The 22,352-nt window shown below is 37.9% G+C and overlaps 1 protein-coding gene across 1 annotated transcript in view; it reads left to right on the top strand.

The window, feature by feature from the left end:
• The window catches only part of CCDC191 (coiled-coil domain containing 191), a 102,821-nt gene that overhangs the window by 37,419 nt on the left and 43,050 nt on the right, over positions 1-22,352 (top strand). The window contains exons 8-9 of the mRNA XM_060010659.1: positions 6,019-6,209; positions 14,369-14,615. Coding sequence (XP_059866642.1) covers positions 6,019-6,209; positions 14,369-14,615 — 438 coding nt within the window. The remainder of the gene's footprint in view (positions 1-6,018; positions 6,210-14,368; positions 14,616-22,352) is intronic.

The raw sequence follows: 22,352 nt of genomic DNA, 5'->3' as shown, positions 1-22,352 counted from the left end.
CAAGGGATTAAGTATGAAATTCTTATACTGTTTGGAAAGTGGCCTTCTTAATTCTCACCCTATTCTGAAATACATTTTATGTTTTCTTCAGATAAAAAAAATCTATGTTCTTTCCTGCTTGTAAAAGTTGAAAGCAAAGAAAGATGCGTTGACACTAAGTAAATCTTAATTCTAGGGGGGGGAGGTTTTGAGTTGCTTGTTTACTATCTCTGTTAGAGGATAAGATAATAATGACCCAAAGGAGGCATTGTTGATGTTATGCTTGTGGCATAGTGCCTTCCAGGAGGCTGCCCTGAACTAAACTGAGGGAATGTGGGAATCCATAGAAGAGAAGCCTGCATTTTTTTTTTTTCTTTCTTTCTTTCAAGGTGTTGAAAACTGTAGTTAAGAACCTCATTTATACAGCCTGATTCCTCCCCAAAAATCTTAGTTTTAGCAGGACTGCCTACATAGCACTGAAACACAACCATTCCTGAGCTGAAACATAGCAGTTGCTGCTATCGTCTCAGCAGTGTTGTCTTACGTTTGGGTAAGAAAATGAAGGAAAAACCTCTTTGCAAATAAAACTGCAGAGTAAGAGAAGTGTTCGGCACACACACGAAGAATATTGGGATTCATGTAACTCTCCCCTCTAAACATATTGCCAAGGACATTGTGTGCTGTGCATTTTAGGAGGGCTTTGGTGCATTATTATCTATAACTTCATACAGCCACTCTGTGGAAAATTTCCAAATAAAATTTTGTTGATGTTGGTAAAGAGGTTGTTTAGTTTGTTATTGTACTCTTCCTTACCCTGTGAGTAACCCGGGTTTTCCATTCTCACAGAAGGGACATCGAGAGCCAGTTTACCAAAACATTGCAAGAGTGTTTTGCTTTTCAAAACACCATTTTGATCCCAGAGGTTCTAATTCAAAAGTATCTGATTTTCTTTTTTTTGTCTTCTGGAAAAAGTACTGATTAAATTCTGCCTTTAAAAAGTTAAGAAAAGAGCCTTTGGCATAAGTGCAGCCCATTCTCTAAAATTATGCAGAGTAGAGTATCTTTTCCCCTAAACACTAGAAATTTCAGGTGAATATTTATACGGACCTTAAGAACCATATGGATGAGGAACAAATGACATCACATCATCACCTTACTGTCAGAGACCCCTAGAGGTGAATCCAGCATTTGTCTAATATATTCTGAGGTCAGCTGTACTTTTGGCATAGTGTATGTTTGTGGGGCATGCTTGGAGTGGGGAGAATGGGCAGAGAGTGGAGATTGTAGAGGGAGAAAGAAGGTCTAGAAGGGAAAGAAAGATGAAAGAGAAGCTGAAGAGCAGTAGTCCTGCCTTCCCTAAAGACATGAGGTCATGAAAATTGGTTCAGGCTTTGTTGGGAAAGGAGCCCTATCCTAGTCAGGTTATAGGCTGTATTGTGGTCATTCTTCTTTAAAAGATCCCAGAGCATTTTATTGGTTAAGAATTTAATATGATGAGACTAAGCAGTTGCTTTCTGAAATTCTGCTACTTCTGCAGTGAAACAGAATTAGATAAATACAGCAATATTATTGATTGAAACTTCTTAGCAGAATTAAGAAGAATTTACAAAATGTCCTTTTGTTAGTAATATATATCAATGCATTTATGGGTGAAATGATACAATGTCTGAGGTCTGGAATTTATTTTTAAATACTCCAGGAAAGAAAAATTAGTGGAAGAGAAATGAAACAAAATCAGCATAATGCTGGTAATTTTTGAAGCTGAGTGAGGGGTTTATTCTTCTGTTCTCCTTTTGGGTATGTTTATGAAATTTCTGTAATAGAGTGAGGGTTTTTTTTAAGTTTAAAAAATGAAGGGGAAAAAATTAAATACAGGAGTAAAATGAGCATCACAGCTTCCAGTATATAACAAAAGTAGCTTTTTGTCTGTAGCCAGTGTTACCATTTCACATTGCAGTGGTTGTCAGAGTTTAGGCTTTTCCATGGAACCCAACAGCAAGTCCAGGTCTTAGCACAGTTTGCTGAAAACTGAATGTATTTTCCCTAATATATTTATCTATAATAGTTATGGGAGTGTATATGGTTGGCAGTAGGGGACACAGTGATTTCCTCTCTTTTCTTTGGGGCAAAATTATGAAAATCAGGGATATGATGGGATATAGGGGACTGCTTTTCAGTGCTGCTTCTTCCCAGGGTCATTCATTTCGTCATGAACAAGATCCTCCTCTCCACCCATCAAATACTTCTTAGCATCTGTGGGGTCTTCTGCCTAGCTGTAGTGGTCCTCAAAAAGGAAAAAAGGAGTGGAGGACGGCTTTCTTGGGTAGTATTAGAGCATCTGTCTGTTCCTTTGGGTCTGGGAGCAGCCAGGAGTCAGCTGGGCCCTTTATCTCCAACCTTTGGTCCTTGTCCGGCGCCCCTTGACCACCAGTTGCACCACAGTTAGTTCCATTCGGCAAAAATAAATTGTAAACTTGTTGACATTTTTGTCCTCTTTACAATTCATTGTTTATTTTTCCATGACTGAGAATTTTGATGCAATTATCACTGAGCTTTCTGACAAAAGGGAAATAGCTGAGGAATTTTGATGAGTTACCCACTTCATTAATCAGAACAAGCATCTCTAGTGACAGGGTTAGAATTACAATGAAGATTAGATAGCAAATTGCTGTTCCACCTAACGTCAATCATTCCCAGTGACAGCAGTGTGATTACACTTTCAGGGAAGAGCTTTTCTTGCCAACAAAACGAGGGTAACTCCAGTGCAGGTAATAAATTTAGCAGGGTGAGCTGTCATTTCTTCTCTTGAGTGGAATCCTTAATGACCAAATGATGTCTCGTGGAAGATTTTGATTTTGAAAGGAGAAAAGCATTTCACTTAAAAACTTTCTAAATTTCACTTTTTAGTATTTTATTTTAAAAATTATTGTAGATATGTACTTAGGAGCAGTTCTTCCTACAGTGATTTTCAGTATTTTACTTACCTGTAACAAGCCTTAATTATCACCACAACTATAATAAAGAGATGGTAGAAGTTACTAAAAGAACGCATGACTGTATTTGAGAATCTATCAGAATAAAAACATGGTGCAGAAATAAACGAACTAGGTAAGAAACGGAGGAAGGTCAGACTAGTTGTCCATCTAGTTCAAACATTAAGTTCTCTGGCTTAAGCAGAAGGTGTTCCTCTTCTGACCAGTTGCGGTTTTAAATAATAGTTCTTGTTTCAAAGAGCAAAGGAATAGAGCACTGCTGTAGTTCGAGTGTAGAACTGAAGAGGAAAAGCGGGCCTGAGCGCTGCAGGGACGCCACTTAGGGGAGGGTAATAGGAAATGTGAATAGATGGTGACTGTGAACTATGCCACTTCTTGTCCCTTCTAAGTTGGAGTGGAGTGCTAGCATCTTCTCCCAGAGAAGACAGGACCAAGAATGTTTTCCTTTCCCAAGTATTTTCCTCCAAGCACATTTATGGGACTCCTGTTTGCCTAAATAATGTTTGCTGTGAATCAAGAATAACTAAGTGGCTATTCTTGATTCATACTTTTATTTTTTTTAATTTAATTTAAATGGGATTGCTCTTTTGAGTAGGCAGGAAAAAAAAACCAATGGCAAGTTGATTTCAAGAAAGCAGTTACTGTATGAGTATGTCACTTTGCTGCTATTAACTTCTGTGTAGTGAAACTGAATTATAGACCTTCAAAACCGATCATTTTGCTCTCACAGTCTAAACTTAAGTATTTTTAAAGAATTATATTGACTATGGCATTTACAGACTCAAATTTTCCCCCTCTTAAATTCAGATATTTTCCAGCAGTGCTTTTCTACTGTAGTAAGTTGTATATCAAGTTCTTTCTCTTTCAGAAAACAAGCAAGTAATTTGTTCTTCCTCTTTAAAAGAGACTTTTTGCCTAGTAGATTAGGGTCATCAGGATGCCTGAATGTTTTGGATTTAGCCTTAGGTATACCACTAACTCTTCGCTTTGTGAATATAGTCATTATTCGTTCTCTATTTGAAGTTTGGCTTGGTAAGGTAAATCATAATATCTGCAACCTCTCTATTTTGTAATGATGGTCTATGAGTCAATAAAATAGTACATGTGAAATGCTTTGGACTAGAGAAAAAAATGTGGAAATCCAAGAAGGACACTATTAATAGTGCTATTATTGTCAAGGTGGATTATGTTTGTACTATTTAATCATTAGAAATATTCCAGGAGTTAAAATTAGAGATAACTACCCATACATAGACTATTTCATCAAGTCTTTTAAGAAGAATCTCTTAAATGAATCTGGTAAATAGATAGATTTTCTTTTGACTATGGTGCACAAGTTAACACTGTTGTTTTTTTTTCCCCATGCTGTATTTTGTGGGATAGATAAGCAAATAATAATGCAAAAAGCATACTCTCTCAACCAGGAAGCTGTGTGTCTTTTCCTTGTTATGACTGAAGGCATATCTTATATTCAGCAAATTTCCCTTCATTCATTCCTCCCTTCCTCCCTGTTCTCTTGCTCTCTCCCTCCTTCCCTCCTTTCCTTCCACAGAATCAAAGGCAAAGGTCTAGGAAACGTGCCCTCGTTTGACATAATGGAAAGGGAACAGGGCTTTTTAAAGACTGCCATGGTTTCTCCTAATGGAAAATTATAATAAAGAAGATTTTGTAGTTTGTCTAAATGGGAATATAATTGGTTTCTTTTGTAGAAAATATTTCAGGCCAAATGGGCTATTTCTAAGAAGTCTAGCCTGTGCTCTCTCATGTTATTGGTCTTTTAATTTATATATTCTCTCTCCCTATAACCTTTCAAAAATAGAGATTATATCTTAAATAACTTTTTTCAGAATTCCCAAATTCAAACACAGCTTACTAAATGTTGAAATAGTGAAAGACAAGTATTTTTAAAGAGAAAGAAGCAATAAATAGGGCTGACCCTGATATGGCTACCAAGTTCTCGAAGCTGGTCAGCAGGCATCTCCTATACCTCCCAGAGTCACTTCCTGTGAGGTTACTTTCTGTTTCAGTGTTCCTCACACGTGGTACTCTCAGATCTGCCAGTCCCTCCTTCTGGAGGCTCACAGTCTTGTGGAAACTGGTAAACAGGTGATTATAACACAGTGTGATTACCATTTTGACTAAAGAAAGCATAGGTTGCTCTGGGAACACAGTGGAAGGGCACTTACATGTGGGGAGCGTGATTGGTATTAGGAGGGCTTCCTGAGAGAGGTGACTCTTGAAATAGGCAGAGAGAGGGCAGAAAAGGACAGAGAAATTACTATGACCATAGATAGAAAAGCACAGAACAGTGTGGTTGGTATAAGACCAAGAGCTGAAAATAATTTGATATAGTAGGAGCATAAAGTTTGCTGTGAAGATAGAAGATGTAGGCAAGGCCTAGATCGCAGAGATTTTCTTAGCCTAGGACCATAACTACTTCTCTGGAGACGTGCTTAGGGTCAGTAGACCTTGTCTGATTTGTTGTCAGATACATATAGTGGAGGAACGCAAGCAGCCCGCGTATCTAGCTTCTGTAGGAGTGTTCACCAAAGCCCTGACGTGGTCAGTGGTAGCCCAGCTGAAGCTGTTTTTAGCCATCTTGTTCCCAGGGACCAGAGACCCCATTCCATCCTGTGGGATCTCCCATGTTCATTTGTGCAGGACATCAGTGGTGATAATGGTTAATGGTATTTTAAACTCTAAGACAGCCTGGCAGGGGAGATCTGTTGGAAGCAGGCCTTTCAAGTCTCTCAAACAAGCCCCTTAACTTAGATCTTAGTTGTGACAGTTACTCCAGCTCTGCATAGGACTGGTGCCTTACAATGAGAATTAAATGTTTTAGTTTGCCATGAGGCTGATAGTGCCTTCGTTGCATGGCTTGAATCTTTCTTGTCATTTGAGCATAAAGCAATTGTCTGTTCCCCTTCGATCAAGACAACAGTTCCTAGATTTGTTAGAAAAAGTGTGAGGCGGATATCTGAGGACAGGGTTCTCACTAGTAGATATTAGAAACCCTAGTACTGATTTTCCAATGTTTCCATTGCAGTGTCAAAAACGGTATTTCTCTGCCTGGCACAAGCTGATTCTTGATCATAGGATTAAGCTGGGGAAAGCTGGGACCCTGTCTGACTGGAAGTTGCAACTGAAGGTCCTGCGGGCCTGGAGAGACTACACAAGATCCCAGAAGTTGAGGCGGGAGACTCAAGCCATGGAAAATGACCTTAGGGAAGAAAACAGGTACTATTACTTATGCCATGAAAATCCTTCTAGTATGTTTATGTAGGACATCTTTCCTCCTGAAGAATCCAGAAATAAGCTCTAAAAATGCTTTTCACTGGAATCATCTCATCTACTTATAATATATGATAATCACTGTTTTTCTCTGTTACATCCCAAACTAGAAAATTGTAATGGAAAATTTAAGCGAAAAAAAAATTTTGATTAAAATATACCAATGTACATGCTTTCCTATTTTAAAGGAAGCAAGTATTATGCTTTTTCCCTTATCCTTTGATGTAGTATCATTGCACTCTGGACCATCTTACAATTTAGAAGACAGAATTTGGCTTATGTGGTAGTAATTCTCATTGAGAGAAATCACTGTCTGCACATGGAATGTTAATTAGGGAGACAGGGAACGTTCATCTGGGAAGGCAGACCTGGCAAGGGTGATTTCTCCCTTCCCCCACACCTTCTTTAGAGGTTTTGGACACCTTTATATCAGCTCCCTCTTAGGCTTGTGAATGACACAGAATTTGCCTTCAAATAAAACTTTCTTTGTTCCTTCATCCTAAAATCAAATACATCTTCTTCTTTTCATTTCCAAGGTCAACTTTGCATTCTTGAACCGAAATCATAGATGTAGAAGGAGCCATTTGTTTATTGGTTGGGGGAGCTGGAGGGAGCTGTTCACGGTCTTACGTTTAATCACTTTTCTACGAGCAACTCTATTATTCCTTCTGGGTGAAAAATTGGATGAATGGTACATGAAAGTATCGTCATGTAGAAGGGAATGGCGCCCCCTGGAGTTGTGCATTCCTGTGACAGCATCAGGCCCTGGGGAGAATACTTAGGAGTCTGACACATGGCCCCTTGTCCTCAAAGAACTCAGTTTTGTGGGGAAAACGAGATCTAGAAACAGTACAGGTATAGATTAACATTATAAACTTTGTAATGCATCTCCTTCTGCTGCTGAGAACATAGTAGAGGGAAGTAACTGGGGAGGCTCCTACAGAGTGTCCGGAAAGGCTTTATCAGGAAGATGGGTCTTGCTGGGCTCTGAACAGTAAGTAGGATATTCCTAGGTAGAAAGAGGGAGATGAGATAATGGCATTACATGTGGCTGGAAATCATCAAGCATGTGGTTGTCAAGTTCATCAACTTGTGGAAGGCCTTAAATGCTAGGGCAAGGAGTTTAGGCGTTCTTAGGTAAATAAAGGTGAATTCCTGAAGGTTTTTAAGCAGGAGGGTGACCTAGACAGTTTTCCTTTCCTACACTATGCTGGGGGAAATCTTCAGTGGGGAAAAAAAAAAAGCTCTTTCACAATTTATGTCTAAATTTTCAGGACCTAGTGATTGATCCAGGGAATTGGGATGATAACTTACTCAAAGCTGGATTTGTTGGATAAAGAAGAGAAACTGGAGGTGTTGGAAAGGGGAAGCATCATGAGTGAGGGCATAGAGGGAGTGGCAACTAAGATGTTAAAGGTAAAAGTGGTCTATGAAATTTACATGCCAGAAGAAACTTGTAGAAGAAAAATCTGAAGAACTTCAGATTCCATTCCAATTAAACTATTTAAATATAAAAGCACTAAATGGGGATTTCATAATAGCATTATGTGCCAATTTTTTTTAAAGATCCTCTTAGAACTTCTTGTCTCATATCTGTGAATTATTTTCAAGTGTCTATTTTTAAATGTTCAGAATGGGTGCTACATTTTTTTAACTGTCAGAGTTAGAAAATATTTAACTTATAATAATTTTTTTTACTATAAAACTTTAGAGCAAAAAGTTCTTAGAGTAGGAAAGCACCTCAAGGAGCATCTAATCCAGCCCCTCATTTTACAGATGATAAAAGTAAGGCACAAAAAGGATAAACAACTGTCTCAAGTCATAAAGTTACGAGTAGCCAGTCCAGGACTAGAGCCTGGTCCATTCGATGCTGAGTCAGATGCTTTTTCCTATAACATGCTGCTCCTAGTTAAATAGCATGTAGGTGATGGCTCCCTAAGACAGTCATGTTTTTCAGTTATATTGCAGTTGACTTCAGATGATTATAGATGTAAAACAAGAGCAATAATGAACAAATAACAGGTTATTCTAGAAACATATAAGAAAGGAGCTATTAGATACAAACTGTCCTTCATGCTGCTTTCCTACAGATCCCAGGCCTCTGCATGTTGTTCTTTGTTCTAGAGATTGTTTTAGGAAATTGTTAGGTGATTTTGTTCAAAGAAGGTTGGAATAATAGAGGTGGAGAGAAAAGCTCAAAGGTAGCTACTATCAATACAAGCAGAAACCAAGAAATGTCAGTGGGATCGGGGGTGTCAGAAGAGCCAGGACCCTCTTTACCATGCTCATCGGAGTCTCTCCCAGTTCCTCTGTGTACACCAAATACATAATTGTTGAATAATAGGTGAGTTAGTGGATGAATGAAGAGCTCAGTTGCTTCCTCTCCTGCAATTTAACTCCATAACATTTTCAAGCACTTTTTTCTAAATAGTGAGATCGAGGGATAGAGCGCATTTATTGTAGATGGGTTACTCATTGTAGCAACTAAACTCTTACCAGATTGACAAGACATAGGTGGTTCTTTGGCCCATCCACCTGGACATGGAAATCATTTGCTGTGTCTGTTTCTCAGATGTCAGCTGTGTCCTTAGCCTCCAGCTCTTGAATCCGCATTTGTTTTTGCCACTTGGGCTTTCCTCTTACTGGCTATGCAGGGCCCAGCCTTTTGGGCTTCTTTCTTTGCCTTCTTTCCTTTTTGTTCTTCCCACTTTCTCTCTGGAGCAACAACAGATCCCTCGCTTCTTCTCATTCATGATTTAGCCACCATATTTTCTTTTTTATAAATTTATTTATTTATTTATTTTTGGCTGCGTTGAGTCTTCGTTGCTGCGCGCGGGCTCTCTCTAGTTGCGGTGAGCGGGGGCTGCTCATCATTGCGGTGTGCAGGCTTCTCATTGCAGTGGCTTCTCTTGTTGCAGAGCATGGGCTCTAGGCACATGGGCTTCAGTAGTTGTGGCTCGCGGGCTCTAGAGCGCAGGCTCAGTAGTTGTGGCGCACAGACTTAGTTGCTCCGCGGCATGTGGGATCTTCCCAGACCAGGGCTTGAACCCATTTCCCCTGCATTAGCAGGCGGATTCTTAACCACTGCGCCATCAGGGAAGTCCAGCCACCATATTTTCTTACTGAGCCTGTGCTCAGAGTCTCACTCCACTCCAAGGTCATCCATGTATTTCTTCTAAAAAATGTACCTTGCTTTCCCTAATAGGAATTTTTGTCCATCTCTTTTCTTTTAAAAGTAGTTATGGTAATGGTGTTATAAAATTTCAATACAATATTGTAATACAATTGCAACATTAACAAATATTCCCAAACTCTAACTAAGGATTCAGTCACTCAGGCAATACAACAAAATTCTGGTATACATGCTAAATTAGACCCTTGGACATGGTGGTATGGGAATTTGAATTGTATTTTTAAATTCTTTAGCATATTCACTTCTGAAAGTTGGCTCCAGATCTTTCATTCCTCCTCTCTCCCTTCTTCTCTCAATTTACAGCCAGCCCTAGACAAATTGGGAAGAAGCAGGATTTGTTTCAACATCCTCTACCCACCCTTCCTGAGCCTTGGTACTCAGTACCAAATACTTTGGGCCTTTCCTGGAACAGGCTTTTATCTCTTCCCTGTGTCCCTCTATCCCCTCATGCTCTGTCTCTGTACTCCTCAACTGATGTTATCCCTCCCAGGAAACTTATACATTAATAGGCATTGTCTGGAAACAGTGCCCAAAATGTAAGTGATGGGGATTTGAGGGTGCAGTGGCAGGCCAGTAGAAAAACTGGCCCTATGATGTCCCTTAAACCATGGCATTCATTCATTCACTCATTCATTTATTCTGTTTGATAGCATATATTCAGTCAGTCAGCTTTACTGATGCTTACTGCGTACTAGACTTTTTTTGGCCATGCCATGAAGCATGCGGGATCTTAGTTCCCCGACCAGGGATTGAACCTGGGTCCCCTGCATTGGGAGTGTGGGGTCTTAACCACTGGACTGCCAGGGAAGTCCCTAGACTCTTTCTTAAGTACCAGCAGGGGTACTCCTGCCTTCTAGGAGTTTTCAGTCTAAGTGAAGAAGTTAAAAATTTACCCAAATACTAAAAATAATTGCAACAGAAGGCACAATAATATAAAAACTTAGGAGTGACATAGACTTGGCTATCATGCATTACAATCCCCCAAGCAGCTTTTTAAAAATAGAAACTCTTTGGTCCCATCTTCTGAGAGAGACAGATCGTGGCTAAGTGGAAGAGAGCACTTTTCAGTTTAGGGGAAAACTGGTAAACCAGCACATATGCAGCTTGTGTGGGAACAGGCTGGGGTGAACCCGCCAGGCTAGCCTAGGGGTGGGGAGACTGAATTGAAAAGAGACTGCCAGATATTCCCCATTCCCAGCACTCCTGATTTCAGCGTGCGTTAGGGCAGCCATGTATGGAGCACCTCTGTTAGTCATGGTCCATTGCCCTTCCCTCCGTGCTCACCTGGGTATCCAGTTGAGAGGCTAGAAATTGCATGGCATCTGAAGCTGATAAAGCTCCTGGTATCTGCCAGAGAGGCAGGAGGACCAGACTTGCATTGACTGGCTCACTTTAAAGCTCTTTAAAACAGAACTGTGTTATCTTCCACATTTTCCCTGGGGGGCTGCCTGGTGCATTTCTGAATGCATTAGCTTATGCATTCCTATTCCTGCTGAACCTGCCCGTCCCAAATGCAGCTGTTTGCAACATTGCTATTTTTGTGTTCTGTTCAGATGTCAGCACTCAATCAGATCAGTAGTATGTGGTTATTTATTTGTCATTTCTCATTTCCCTTTAAAAAATTCAAGACACTTCTTAGGTATCTAGTAGTCTTGTCCTAAGGTAGTGTTATTACCTTACATGTGAATTTGTTCTATATTTTCAGGTTCTTTTTAAAATTTAATCACATCTTTAAAAACAAAATCCTGTAGGATAGGCAGTATAGGGCTTGTTGTTGCTGTTAGAGTGACACCATCTTTGAGGAGGAATTTAGATACTTTCAGCTGCTTGCCCAGTGTACTATATCTAGTTGGTGTTCTTCTGACTACTGTGTTTTAGAACGTGCATCAATAACTGAGTATCATTTGAGGTGTTGATTCTAAGCATCCTGGTTCATATTTAAATTCCTATTTAAACCTATATATCTTATATTCTTAGTTCTTTAGAGACAGTCTTTCTCTGCATGCAGTTGTATAATTATAATGATCAGTTTATAGACCCTTGCCAGAAATTCCCTGATTTCAGCTTGGAAACATATTGGGATAGGATGTTTTCCATAAAGAAACTCTGTCCTTCATTTTATGATTATCTGGGAACTGTGGAACCATTTCTTTGGGTTAGCGTGCCCAAGTAAATCACATCTGACTAAGCTTTTAAGAAATTTAAGTGATTTTTCACTTTCGGAAATATTTGTGTTTTTAGTGTCATCATTTAAAAAGTATAGAAATGGGGACTTCCCTGGTGGCGCAGTGGTTGGGAGTCCGCCTGCCAGTGCAGGGGATGTGGGTTTGAGCACTGATCCGGGAAGATCCCACATGTCACAGAGCAGCTAAGCCCGTGCGCCACAACTACTGAGGCTGTGTGCTGCAACTACTGAAGCCTGCGTGCCTAGAGCCCGTGCTCTGCAACAGGAGAAGCCACCGCAATAAGAAGCCTGCGCACCGCAGTGAAGAGCAGCCCCTGCTCGTGGCAATTAGAGAAAGCCCGTGTGCAGCAACGAAGACCCAACGCAGCCAAAAATAAATAAATAAATAACTTTATAAGTGCATCCATTCTTTAAAAAAAAAAGTATAGAAATGAACTTATCTGCAATATTGTCACTCTGCTGAAGTGAACTGCAAGCGAGCAAGAGTACAACCAGTCTTGTCTCTGGATCCCTAGCTTCTGTGTTCTTACCCTTCCCATGAACATAGATATCTTAAGTACATCTTCAAATCTCCTGCATGATCATGATAGAGAGGGCTCTAAACACAATAATTAACACGCAGTTTTTAACCCACCTTTTTTTTTTTACTGTTTAGTCTTTTTGTTATATTTACCAGAAATATTTTTCTCTTTGCCTTTTCATACTGTCCAAATAACCCTCTCCTTGACAGTCAGAACTCCAGTGTGGCTTTTGGCTGTTTATGCTGTAAAAACATGAAATTAACTCATCAGGTAAATTTCACACTCCTCCTTCCTAAGCAGATTGATGTAAATCAAATTTTACATTAATCAGACAGAGCAACATATGTCTTCTAGTCTGTGGAAATACATGATTTCCACTTACTTGAGTAAAATGCCATCAGGTGTTTTGTTTGTTTCACTATTTAGACATTGATATTTTTGGAGCTTTGTTCTTACCCTGTGTTGCTACCTGATTTATTATTCTTATTTCTTTTAAAATTTTTATTTGAAGGTTATTCAGTCTCAGATACTTTCTTTTTTTCATCAAAGTAAAATATTATATATAGATGTTTATTACCACCTATATTGTATTTTTATTATAAAAACCATCAGTCAATCATATTTATTATCTATCATTGCATTAGAAAGAAGCAATTATATATAATGAAATATGCTCTTGGCAGAATTGCTGTTAGCATTTACCCTGAATTCTATTATTTCAGTCAACACTACTCTCACTAATTGGTTGTTTCACCCAACTTCTCCGACATAATGTTAAATTCTGTGACTCTAGAGTAGTATTTCAAGCTAAGGGTTTTAACTCATTAATGGGTCCTAAAATCAGGCTCAAGATGAGGCATATTTTTTAAAAAATAGAAAAGAAACATTGGAGTACACCTCTGGTAGTAAGGGTGAATATCGTTTGGTGGAACCTTTGTTTCAATTATATATACTTTTGTTTCATGCACATGTACACACATCAACTTATTTTGAAGTCATAGTGTGACACTTTTTTCTTTAGGTGGCAGTCAAAAAAGGTTTAAAAGTCACTTAAGCATTTAAGAACTGTAGAAATGTTCTTCTGACTCATTGGCTTAAAATGTTACGATTTTTTTGATATGACCCCAAAAAGTCCATGAGGTGGGTTAAACATTATTTATGTTTAACAGAAATGGATATGCAAATAGTGTTGTAGAGACCTTATTCCAGTCATCTTTACAAGATAAAATCATGTAGGTATCTAAACAATCAGATCTTAAACCTCAAAACTGACCCCAGTTGCGACATAAGTTCCAAGCTCTACAGCTCACTTCTTCAGAGACAATAATCATCCACTTATAGATTGATCTCAGAAAGCTCTACACTTGAATTCTCAACTGGCTACCACAAACATGTCTCCTAATGGAGAGTCCCTTTGGGAGGGGAATGTAGCTGACAGTTCCCAACTCCACTCAGGCACGTCCCCTAACATCATGAAGTTTCCAGGAATCAAAAGGAGCTCCTCCTTAGGAAGAGAGTGAATCAGACCCCCTACTAGACTGTGAGTGAGTTCTCTGACAGCAAGTGCCTTGTGTATGCCCTTCACACGTTTCTAATGTTCAACAAGTGTCTTCACAAAGCAGTTCTTCATTCACTCAGTTTATGGCTTTGGTAAATGAGACCTTCTCTATAGAGAGCCTTTCCCTGACCAAGTCCTTCTTTCACAAGATCCACTCTCATAATTTCATGTTGATTTTTATAAGTCTTATACTTAATTATTGACAATTCATTTGTTAAGTATCGTTCCTTTCTTTTTCTCCCAAACCTCTTGTCTTCCTTAGATTTGCAAGTATAGCTGAATATCTCCCTCATGTATGCATATTTTTTAAAAGCAGTTATTTGAATACCTATTCTTTCTGCTCCTTCCCCTCCAAAAGCTCTCAGAAACTATTTTATCGTAATCAGAAAATTTAATATGCCTTTGTGATGTGATAGAACAGAACAGTCACTCTTCTGAAGCAATGCCTTGAGGTGCCAATGACTTCTATGAGCAGACCCTTTGCCTTGGGGAGCTTTATAAAATGATTCCTTTGAGCTTAAATAAAAGAATAAGCTGGAACTAAAATGGAGCATTTCTGGGACTCCTTTGGACTTGTATTTCATTTATATTATCAACCAAAAAGCAGTAAATGGCTTCTTTTTTTAATGGAAGTGCTTTGTTTCTTAGAAAACAACAACTGGCCACTGACTATAACCGGAAACAAGTTCTCCGACACCATTTTACAGAATGGCAGCATTGGCATCGTGCAGAGATCCAAAAGAGAGAGCTGGCTGTTACAAAGGAGGAAACTAGGAAGAAAATGAATGAGCTGCTGAAGGCAGCATCACTAGGGAAACTCAGTGCAAACGTGTCATCAAGCATCAGTCTACTTGAGGAGGCAACAGCCATGGAGGATCCCCCTAGAAATGGAGAGGTAAGTTGCTTTTCCTTTGCTTAGTCTTCCTGCTTTTGAGCTTTATACTTGTATAGCCTGGGGTGTGTTAGCTGTTGTCAGGTTGTGTGGCCTGGGCTATCTAAAAGATGAGAGCTGCTACAGTGCACAAAGTTTATCTTTCAGTCAGTGTTGATTTTCTTGAACTGAATCCTCTTTTATAATCACATACAGACTGGTATAGTTGAAACTTGGTAAAGACGTAATACAGACAGGGAATTTAAAACAGCTAAGTGAAAGACTCTTTCAGGAACAGATATATAAAGCATTGTTTACAACTCTTGAACACCTCTTATTTGATTGTCAGGCATTTCCTTTCTAAATGAGCTTGTGACTTATAAGATGGGAATGTTTAAGTTTTTATTTTCCTAATAAGAAGAATCATATGTATTAATTGTAGCAATTTGGCAGGAGAAAATGACAGAGGAAAAAGAAAAGTAGGCAATAATTCTGTCATTTAGAGATAACCACCAATAAATAACCACATGTTGAAGTATAGCCATCTTGTCTTTTCTCTATTCAGGCATACGCAGATTTTTCTCTTTAATGTTGTATTTAGCTTTTAAATTTTCTTCAGTCAAGTCATTGAGGATATCTAATCTGTCATAATACAGGAAAAGGAAGGTCATGTTTTTTTGTTTTTTTTTTGCGGTATGCGGGCCTCTCACTGTTGTGGCCTCTCCTGTTGCGGAGCACAGGCTCTGGATGCGCAGGCTTAGTGGCCATGGCTCACGGGCCCAGCCGCTCCGCAGCATGTGGGATCTTCCCGGACCGGGGCACAAACCCGTGTCCCCTGCATCGGCAGGCAGACTCTCAACCACTGCACCACCAGGGAAGCCCAAGGCCATGTATTTTTTCTTCCTTTTTTTTTAGTTGAAATACAGTTGATTTCCAATATTGTGTTAGTTTCAGGTATACGGCACAAGTGATTCAGTTATATATATATATATTTCAGATTATTTTCCATTATAGGTTATTACAAGATATTGCATATAGTTCCCTGTGCTATACAGTAAATCCTTGTTGCTTATCTGTTTTATATACAGTAATTTGTATCTATTAATCCCATACTCCTAATTTATCTCTCCCCCTTCCCTTTTCCCTTTGGTAACCATAAGTCTGTTTTCTATGTCTGTGACTCTATTTCAGTTTTGTATATACATTCATCTGTATTATTTTTTAGATTCCACACATAAGTGATGTCACATAATATTTGTCTTTCTCTGTTTGATTTACTTCAGTTAGCATGATATTATCTAGGTCCATCCATGTTGCTGCAAATGGCAATATTTCATTCTTTTTTATGGCTGAGTAATAGTCCACTGTATATATATACACCACATCTTCTTAAACCAGTCGTCTGTTGATAGGCACTTGGGTTGTTTCCATGTCTTGGCTATTGTAAATAGTACTGCTATGAACATTGAGGTGTATGTATCTTTTCAAATTAGAGTTTTCATTTTTTCTGGATGTATGCCCAGGAGTGGGATTGCTGGATCTATATGGTAGCTCTATTTTTATTTTTTTAAGGAATCTCTGTACTGTTTTCCATAGTGGATGCACCAATTTACATTCCCACTGACAGTGTATAAGGATTCCCTTTTCTTCACACCCTCTCCAGCATTTATTATTTGTGACTTTTTGATGATAGCTACTCTGACCAGTGTGAGGTGATACCTCATTGTGGTTTTGATTTGCATTTCTCTAATAATTAGTGATGCTGAGCATCTTTTCATGTGCCTGTTGGCCATCTGTATGTCTTTGGAAAAATGTTTATTTAGGTCTTCTGCCCATTTTCTTTATTGGGTTGTTTGCTTTTTTGATATTGAGGTGTATGCATTGTTGTATATTTTGGATATTAACTCCTTGTCAGTTGCATTGTTTGCAAATATTTTCTCCCATTCAGTGTGTTGTCTCTTCATTTTGTGGATGGTTTCCTTTACTGTGCAAAAGCTTTTTAGTAGTTTGATTAGGTTTATTTTTGCTTTTATTTCTTTTGCTTTGGGAGCCTGATCTAAGATAATATTGCTATGATTTATGTCTCAGAATGTTTTGCCTATGTTCTCTTCTAGGAGTTTGATGATATCATGTCTTATATTTAGGTCTTTAAACCATTTTGAGTTTATTTTTGTATATGGTGTGAAGGAATATTCTGATTTCACTGATTTACATGAGATTGTCCAGCTTTCCCAGAGCCACTTGCTGAAGAGACTTTTTTCTCCATTGTATATTCTTGCCTCTTTTGTCATAGATTAATTGACCGTAGGTGTGTGGGTTTATTTCTGGGCTGTCTATTCTGTTCCATTGATCTGTATGTATGTTTTTGTGCCAGTACCATGCCATTTTGATTACTGTAGCTTTGTAGTATTGTCTGAAGTCTGGAAGTGTTATGCCTCCAGCTTTGTTTTTTTTCTTCAGGACTGCTTTGGCAATACTGGTCTTTTGAGATTCCATATAAATTTTAGGATTATTAGTTATAGTTCTGTGGAAAATGTCATGAGTATTTTGATAGGGGTTGCATTTAATCTGTAGATAGCTTTGGGTAGTATGGCCTTTTTTTTTTTCTTTTTTTTTTTTTTGTGGTACGCGGGCCTCTCACTGTTGTGGCCTCTCCCGTTGTGGAGCACAGGCTCTGGACACACAGGCTCAGCAGCCATGGCTCACGGGCCTAGCCGCTCCACGGCATGTGGGATCTTCCCAGACCAGGGCACGAACACGTGTCCCCTGCATCGGCAGGCGGACTCTCAACCACTGCACCACCAGGGAAGCCCAGTATGGCCATTTTAATAGTATGAATTATTCCAATTCAAGAGCATGGGATATCTTTCCATTTCTTTGAATCACCTTCAGTTTCCTTTATCAGTGTTTTGTAGTTTTCAGTGTATAGGTCTTTCACTTTCTTGGTTAAGTTTATTCCTAGGTTTTTTTGGACACAACTTTATTTTATTTATTGAAGTATAGTTGATTTACAGTATTGTGCCAATATGATGTAATTTTAAATGGGATTTTCTTTTTTGCTTTCTCGTTCTGATATTTCATTGTTAGTATTAACAAATGCAACAGATTTATGTATGTTAATCTTGTATCCTGCTACCTTACTGAATTCCTTTTTTTTTTTTTTTTTTTTTTTGGCCATGCTACATGGCATGCAGGATCTTAGTTCCCCGATCAGGGATCAAACCCATGCCCCCTGCAGTGGAAGCATGGAGTTTTAACTACTGGACCTCCAGGGAAGTCCCCTTACTGAATTCATTTGTTAGTTCTAATAGTTTTTGTGTAGAGTCTTTATTGTTCCCTGTATAGAGAATCATGTCATCTGCAAATAGTGACAGTTTTACCTCTTCTCTTCCAATCTGGATACCTTTTATTTCTCTTTCTTGTTGATTGCTGTGACTTGGACTTCCAATACTGTGTTGAATAGAAGTGGTGAGAGTGGGCATCCTTGTCTTGTTCCTGAATTTATTGGGAAGGCTTTCAGCTTTTCACCATTGAGTATTATATTGGCTATGGGTATATCATAAATGGCTTTTATTATGGTGAGATATGTTCCCTCTATACCCACTTTGATGAGAATATATTTTTCTACTTAATAATAATGTAATCTGTTTTTCTAAAATTATTTTCTGCAATATAACGAGAATTTTCTGTGTCACTAAATCTACTTCTGCAACAGTAGTTCCCAACTGAGAGTATAACACAGAATCAGACCTACTAAATCAGAATTTCTGGGTGTGGGGCACCATACTTTTTTTAAAGTTCCACGGGTGAACCTGATGAATAACCCCTGGTTAAGGACTATCATTCTGTGCCATCTTTTTTAATGGCTGCATGAAATTCTATCATGAACCACGAGCTAGACTGTATACCTCCTTCTTTGTTGCTGGACATCTAAGTTGTTTCTAGTTTGCCACTATTATAAACAGAGCTTCAGTGAACAAGTAGCTAAGTCTTTGCACACATCCATAAGGCTTTACTTAGGATAAATACCTAAAAATAGAATGCATATTTTAAAGACTTTTACCAAATTGCCCTTCCAGGAAGGTTGTGTCAAAGAAGTACCTGTTTTCCTGCCTGATAACATATTTATCATTTTTGCCAAGTTGACAAGTAAAATATTTTTTGTGTTACTATTGCTTCAACATTTGCATTTTTTATTACTAGTGAGGTTAAACATTTTTTATATTTTCCATTTACATATATATATGTATCTGAAAATGGGTATAGAAAGATGAATAGTGATACCTTTTATCCATTTTTATCCTTGAATATATATCTTTTTCTTGTTTATAGGAGCTCTTTATATTTTTAAGACTATTGATGCTTTTATTATTATATATTCTGCAGGTTTTTTTCATTGTTTTTTTTTGTCTTTTTGGTTTATTTATGGTGTTTGGTACTATATACAGTTAAGTTTTGTTTTATTTTGTTTTTAATTATTTGTCTGTCATATACGAATACAAATAACTTTCCTAGTTGTACATTTATTTTATTTATTTTTTAACATCTTTATTGGAGTATAATTGCTTTACAATGGTGTGTTAGTTTCTGCTTTATAACAAAGTGAATCAGCTATACATATACATATATCCCCATAATTCTTCCCTCTTGCGTCTCCCTCCCACCCTCCCTATCCCACCCCTCTAGGTGGTCACAAAGCACGGTGCTGATCTCCCTGTGCTATGCGGTTGCTTCCCACTAGCTATCTGTTTTACATTTGATAGTATATGTAAGTCCATGCCACTCTCTCACTTTGTCCCAGCTTACCCTTCCCCCTCCCCATGTCCTCAGGTTCATTTTCTACGTCTGCATCTTTATTCCTGTGCTGCCCCTAGGTTCTTCAGAACCACTTTTTTTTTTTAGATTCCATATATATGTGTTAGCATACGATATTTGTTTTTCTCTTTCTGACTTACTTCACTCGTATGACAGTGTGTAGGTCCATCCACCTCACTACAAATAACTCAATTTCATTTCTTTTTATGGCTGAGTAATATTCCATTGTACATATGTGCCACATCTTCTTTATCCATTCATCTGTCGATGGACACTTAGGTTGCTTCCATGTCCTGGCTATTGTAAATAGTGCTGCAATGAACATTGTGGTACATGACTCTTTTTGAATTATGGTTTTCTCAGGGTATATGCCCAGTAGTGGGGTTGCTGGGGCATATGGTAGTTCTATTTTTAGTTTTTTAAGGAACCTCCATACTGTTCTCCATAGTAGCTGTATCAATTTACATACCCACCAACAGTGCAAGAGGGTTCCCTTTTCTCCACACCCTCTCCAGCACTTATTGCTTGTAGATTTTTTGGTGATGGCCATTCTATCTGGTGTGAGGTGATACCTCATTGTAGTTTTGATTTGCATTTCTCTAGTGATTACTGATGTTGAGCATCCTTTCATGTGGTTGTTGGCCATCTGTATATCTTCTTTGGAGAAATGTCTATTTAGGTCTTCTGCCCATTTTTGGATTGGGTTTTTTGATATTGAACTGCATGAGCTGCTTGTGAATTTTGGAGATTAACCCTTTGTCAGTTGCTTCATTTGCAAATATTTTCACCCATTCTGAGGGTTGTCTTTTCACCTTGTTTATGGTTTCCTTTGCTGTGCAAAAGCTTTTAAGTTTCATTAGGTCCCATTTGTTTATTTTTATTTCCATTTCTCTATGAGGTGGGTCGAAAAGGATCGTGCTGTGATTTATGTCATAGAGTGTTCTGCCTATGTTTTCCTCTAAGAGTTTGATAGTGTCTGGCCTTACATTTAGGTCTTTAATCCATTTTGAGTTTATTTTTGTGTGTGGTGTTAGGGAGTGTTCTAATTTCATTCTTTTACATTGTACATTTATTTTAAATTCTGTGCTCTAAGTTCAGAATTATTAATCTGTAGGGAAACCTATTTAACTCATTTTCTTTTTTCTTAAGTTTTATTTTATATTGGAGTATCATTGATTAACAATGTTGTGTTAGTTTCAGGTATACAGCAAAGTGATTCGATTATACTTATACATGTATTGATTCTTTTTCAAATTCTTTTCCCATTTAGGTTATTACAAAATATTGAGCAGAGTTCCCTGTGCTATGCAGTAGGTCCTTGTTGGTTATCTATTTAAATATAGCAGTGTGTTTATGTCAATCTCAAACTCCCAATCTATCCTTCCCCCAACCCTTCCCCTGCCACCTTCTACATAATGCCTTTAAGTATCAATACTTAACTCAAATGTGTGAAGTTAAATTGAACACTTGGATGATTCCCAGCCTTGCTTTTTATTGTGATTATTGTTATTACTGCCAGCAAGTAGGCTGGTTTTAATTTAAGCTTAGTGTCTCAACAAAGGGGGATCATGAGGATGCTTATTTGGTCCCTTCCCCTAGGCAATTTATGTAACTTTATGTCAGTTAGATAATCTTGTTTCCATTGAGACCCAAGAGAATCTTATCGGTTCCACCCAATAGCTCTGTGGAACCTTTTACCTCACAAAGTTCCACTATTATCTTCAAAGGGAAAATGTCAGCAGAAAGTCTTTTGTTACCTGCATAAAACAGAAAAATTACTAAATGTATATATAATTTAGACTCAAGAGAGATGTCTCCAGATCTCTGAAGTCAAGACAAAAGATTTTATCAAGAAAAGATAAAATTGTGAAAAATAGAGCAAATTAAAATAAAAGGCTATAATAGACTCTATAGTTTACTGATAAATTCTGATCTTGTCCAGAGTATATAGTGTAACATGAACAAATGACAATATAAAATCTATAGTTAGATGTTCATTAATTGTACAGTCACAGGAACGCATAAACCCATATCTTATACCTTGAAATTTTTTGAAATTATCAGTTAGCTAATAGGTGATTTTCTCTAATTGAGCCAGACTGTTCAGTCCTGTTCTATTAAGTACAGTCTGTACCATTAAGATTTTCTTTCGTTCTCTTATTTTCACCTTAAAAAGTTACCATGATCCAAAAGAAATCTTGTTGCTGTACTCAAGGCTTTTACAGTCTTGCTGGGTTAATAATGTATCATTACCACAAAGTTTAAAAGGGCCTAAAACACAAACCCTGCTTGACGCTAAATTGCTTAAGCAGGTGTTCTCATGAATAAATGTCCACTGACATTTCTGAAATAAAAGATATTTTTTAAAATATTTAACATTTCAGAGTTTCCATATATCACATCTTTCACTTTGGCTGAGTCTATGGAAAATATTTCCATCATTCTGAAAAATATCTTTGAGTTCCCAAATATGGCGCCCTGTTAGAGCTAGAAGCTTCTAAGATAATAAGATAGTTCACAGTACTTTTTTTCCTTACACCACTGCAGGTGACAGAATCAAAAACTGATCAGAGCTTAGAGCATGGAATCAAATTATTCTAGAAGAAATATTTTAACTGTGACATTATTTTAGCCAGGATAAATTTTTCTGATTAAGAATTCTGCATCTTTCCCATCTGTATAGAATTTGTAATTGAGTATGACACCTCAGTGTGTTAAATGAGATTTATGTGATAAAGCTTTGAAAACTATTAAGCCATATGCTAATACAAAATATTATTAGGTAGCATTATTCTTATATAATGCAGATATTTGCCCGGTGATCGTGGGCTTGCAAATATTTCCCATAAATAAATTGTTTGGGAATAGCTGGATTAAAGCTGTATGCTTTAATCTAGGCCTTGATCCTGAAATAGACAGATACCCTGTGATTAATTTACTGGTGGC

Source organism: Delphinus delphis, chromosome 4 (genome assembly GCF_949987515.2).
Source record: "Delphinus delphis chromosome 4, mDelDel1.2, whole genome shotgun sequence".
Taxonomy (NCBI): domain Eukaryota; kingdom Metazoa; phylum Chordata; class Mammalia; order Artiodactyla; family Delphinidae; genus Delphinus; species Delphinus delphis.
The sequence above is the reverse complement of the archived record's forward strand: the minus strand, read 5'-3'. Positions and strand labels throughout refer to the sequence as shown.